We start from the raw sequence: 4461 nt of genomic DNA, 5'->3' as shown, positions 1-4461 counted from the left end.
TAGCCTAGTGTAGTGTATATACCGGATCATATGCCGCATCCATCAGACCAGCCATCGTACGTATGTAGTAGTGTATGTAGTAAGTAAATAAGTAAGGGAGAAAAGCAATATCCGCCTCTTTCGCACGAATGTGTACATATGTAGGTGCCTATCTTCGCGCACGGACAGCCCAGGGGTTTCACCGACAAGCCCATATCCCGTAGCCATGGTAGCGCGGCAAGGTCCCGCGGAATCACCGCATTGACAGATGCAGCCCAACCACTAGCAGCGGCAGCTCTCCTCTCAGACCCAAGTCCTCGGGTTCCAGCCGCAGGAAACTACTGGGCGCCATTCCGTGGTCGCCGACTCCAGTGGTTCCTCGCCTACGGTACGTACAAGTATTTACTCGCCATGGTTGTGGTTATAGGCTTGAGCTTTGAGACACTGTCTGGTATGTACCTTGCAGCTATGACATGGATATGGATGGCACGAGCAAACAGTTTACATACCTACCTTTGTATGTACCTAATGTATGTATGTAAGGTACATGGTAGTTGAACCAGAGCAGCAATTCAACGTGTCGAAATAGCCTCGTATGTAAATCCCTTCAACGCCCGTGCTTGCCAAGAAATCCAGAACACCGTAACGCAATAGGGGCAAATCGTAAACCGTCCATTATCCGTGCGGCATTGAACGTGATAATCTTAAAATCCAAACCCCTTTCCGTAATGCCCGGTTGTGCTTTGACCCCAGGTCAGGTCATTCCAAAGCCCCGTCCCGAGCCGGTTCCCGCGTCAACGGCATGTCCGTAGTAGCCTATTGTTTACTCACCGGGGGCGGGTCGCTTCCTCCCGTCTTGGGGCCCGTTTGTGATGAAATTTAGCCAGTTCGGTCCCGAGTATAAGGCATACCCCTGATCAATGATATTAAATGGCAAGTATGGAATTCGTATAATTTGATGACACTCCTTGTGCGCTTTTCGGGTTGATCGCAGGTGCCTTAGATATCTCATCATCTCCGAAATTTCCGTACTAACTCCCGAAGTACCCTCAAAGGGGGTAATAACGATGGTGACGGCCTATATACCGTGTATTTGAACGCTTAGTATCTAGGCGCCTATGATATGTAATAGATTAAAGTAACCTCAGCCCCTTAGTCTATTGGGGCTGTAAGTGATTTGCTGTGTAATAGTTCTGCCGATAGCGAGTGGCTCCTCCTCTTATATGCCAACGTAGTAAAAGGGGAAGTTTGGTTGGTTTTAGTGAGTGTCGGTGACGTAGGGTCGTAGAGTCAAGTTAATACAGTTGCATGTAGTATTAAGATGCAAGATATTCTATGCGAGCATAATAATATGATGTTGATACGCAGATGCAACCAAGATTAAACGATATTGTACTTATATCTTTCATGGCTGTCTATAGATGGTTAAACCCCCCTTCAATAATTTGAACATGACGACTACTCAAGTCGCAGCTTCTTTCGCTTTCTCTTTCCACCAACTTCCCGATGCTCTTCGATATTCAACAAAGCTTCCCGCTTCTTCTCTCCCACTTCCTTCATATGATCACGGATAAACCTGCTTTCCAGGTTGACCCCTTCTTCATCCCATTTCTCTAGCTCCTTACCAGTGCGAGTCTCTATAGCGTGAATGCGCTCCACATCCCTCTGCCCGATAAAGGTAACCGCATCACCCTTTCTCCCCGCTCGAGCCGTACGTCCCACTCGGTGAATGTAGTCATCGGGGTTCTGAGGAACGTCGTAATTCACTACGAGGCTAACTTCTGGAATGTCCAGACCTCTGGAGGCGACATCTGTAGCGACGAGGATTCGTGCTGCTGATGCCCGGAATCGTCCTAAGTTATCCACACGTTGGCGTTGTTGTAGCCTAGAATGAAGAGATGTAACGCGGTGATCTAATAGTCGTAGTAGATGGTGGAGGTACTCTGCCGTCGAGGTACGGTTGCAGAAGATGATAAGCGACTTCTCGATGTTGGCTTCAGTTAAGAGGAAAGCATGTAGATAATACTCCTTGTGAGTAACATTGACCTGAATATACATCTGATGTAAAGTAGTCGGGACGGCAAGCTTCTGCGTATCGACCTCACATACAAAAGCAGACTCCTTCCCGGGTTTTGGCGGCATATCCTTCAACGCACGTACCTCTGGAGTGATTGTAGCGGTAAACAGAAGCGTCTGTCTCTCGCTCGAGGGTGGAAGGACTCCTAGGCATTCTTCAATGTCAGGTAGCATGCTCCCAGGCCCACCTGCTGCTAGTAATCTATCCGCCTCATCAAGTACTACGAATTTGACCCTCCGCAAGCCCGCTATGGTATCCTCGCCGGAAGAGTTGATGTGGTCTGCTAATCGACCCGGGGTGGCGATTACCACATGAGGTCTTTGGGCGAGAGCAATGGCTTGTGGACGCATATCAGATCCTCCAGTGATTAATATTATCTTTAGAGATTGGGGTGAAGATATCGCCTTGAATTGCTCGTAGATTTGCAAGGCTAACTCTCGGGTAGCTGTTAATACTACCGCGTAGATAGAACTTGGGTCCTCGGACCACTTCTGTAAGATTGGTGCGGCGAAGGCAACCGTCTTTCCTGAACCTGTCCTACTCGTTCCAATACAGTCTCTACCCTTGAGAATTTCAGGGATACAGGCTTTCTGGATACCTGTCGGCCGTTTGATTGCCATATTGGCAAGAGACCGAACAAGCCATGGCTTCAAGCTCAGAGACTCAAAAGTCGTATGATGGTCCACAGGGGCGGCAACGGGAGTATTCACAGGGACAGCCGTTGCTAATAAACTTTCTGACGGGTTGGTCTGCGCAGTGCCGGCACTCTTCCGCTTGATCCTGGAGGGTACATTCACGGATGATGTACCTAGTTCGGCGACAGCGGGAATTAACTCTGCAGATAGCTTGCGTCTCTTACGAGAAACCGCACTGTCGAGTGAGTCGAACTCTACTTCCGATCCTAACTCGCTTCCATCGGATATGGTTTGGTGTCGCGACGACGACGACGACGAGGAGTCCAATATTTGATCGTCCGACTCAGACGCGGATGCAGCGGCTACTTCCGCTACAGATGCCGGCATCTTAGTATTAATACGTACGTAGTTCGTATATAGCCGCTGTTTATTTATTTATTGTATTTTCCAAGAAGACGCATTAATCGACATACAGCTAAGCGCTTGAAAAGAGAACAAAAAAAAATTGAAGTCAATACCGAATAAAACAGGGATCTTAATGTGGAGAAAGGTTAAGCATTTAAACCAATGAATTACTGTGCCTTGAAGGTACCTAGCTACGCTAAGTAAACGCGCGGCTGTTGGTTCAATCGATTGCTCCATTGCCAGATTACCTTTTCGATGGGGTCCATCCTTATTACTCCTACGGCAGCATCGATTGGACTTGTTCCCTGCATCAAAAATACGTGATCGTAATGCGGGAAAGTAGTACTTGAGTACATTAGGTAGATACCTGGATACATACCTAAGGTAGGTACCTAACACAGGCATCTCCAGCATCCATTTGCTGCACCCTGTAATCTGTAATTCATGCTTAATGTCCTATGTTCCCTTAATCAAACTCTCAACTTTTTTTTTTCTTGTCCTTGATGTTTCAAGTAATAGATGGGGTCATCGGAAACCCGGAAAACCGGAAAACATGACTACCAAATTTTGCGGCCGTTAGCGAGTCGGGGAAGAGCTTGTCGGCGTTTTAAGCCCAGGTCTCGTCTTCCAGCCCTATGTTGTGATAATGTAATCTCAAAGCCGAGAACATATACATATATTGCCCTAAAGGATTTTCGGTTAAGATATAGCCAATCTCTTGTCTCGAGCGCTTGGCAAACTTGAGCAGGGTCTAGACGGGAAGGCATCTTTCCATCCTTGTATACATGCATGTGCTATGCACACATGATATTGCCCCTGACCATAGCTGGCAGCTGGTTCACCGAAGCCTTGCTGCAAGAGAAAGGTCGATTTCACGAGCCAAGTATGAGCACTGCATAGGGGGCCAGAGAGGCAGAGGTGAGTGGATGTTAAGATGAAAAACTTGTGAGAAGAATTACGAATGCATCCCATCCCTCGCGTAGTCGAACCACCATCGTTCAACCTCATTGTTCTACACGAGAAGGCATCACGATCGGGCACCGGTCATCCTTTGAAGCCTTTGGACCCCAATGTGTAAAACTCCAAATGGACTTCCGAACCAATCTACTCTAGCTTCGTGTCGCTATCGAGAATTGGGGTCTATGCCGTTTAACCCCAAAACTGGACCCCAACAGCTTTTGCAGTCTTTGAGCTTTTGAGCTTTTGAGCTTTGAGGTACATATGCCCTATGGTGCGTAGTTCCACAGAGTTGGGGTATTCGGTCTAGGGCTACATACCTTAGGTACAAGGTAGCTTATACACTACGTGACGGCGAGCTACCCCTCCCAAGTCGGGGGGTTTCATACAGTATCTAGATGAGCACAG

General features: G+C 47.8%; 1 protein-coding gene across 1 annotated transcript; it reads right to left on the bottom strand.

The window, feature by feature from the left end:
- Nucleotides 1-1437: 1437 nt before the first annotated feature.
- On the bottom strand, nucleotides 1438-3078 carry GL218_04390 (ATP-dependent RNA helicase DBP8; the record flags this gene model as incomplete). Its single annotated transcript, XM_033580993.1, has 1 exon — nucleotides 1438-3078. The coding sequence occupies one exon, from the start codon at nucleotides 3076-3078 to the stop codon at nucleotides 1438-1440; it is 1641 nt and encodes a 546-aa protein (XP_033435835.1).
- Between the last annotated feature and the right edge of the window lie 1383 nt (nucleotides 3079-4461).

The sequence above is a fragment of the Daldinia childiae genome, assembly GCF_008694065.1.
Source record: "Daldinia childiae strain JS-1345 chromosome Unknown Scaffold4, whole genome shotgun sequence".
NCBI lineage: Eukaryota > Fungi > Ascomycota > Sordariomycetes > Xylariales > Hypoxylaceae > Daldinia > Daldinia childiae.
The sequence above is the reverse complement of the archived record's forward strand: the minus strand, read 5'-3'. Positions and strand labels throughout refer to the sequence as shown.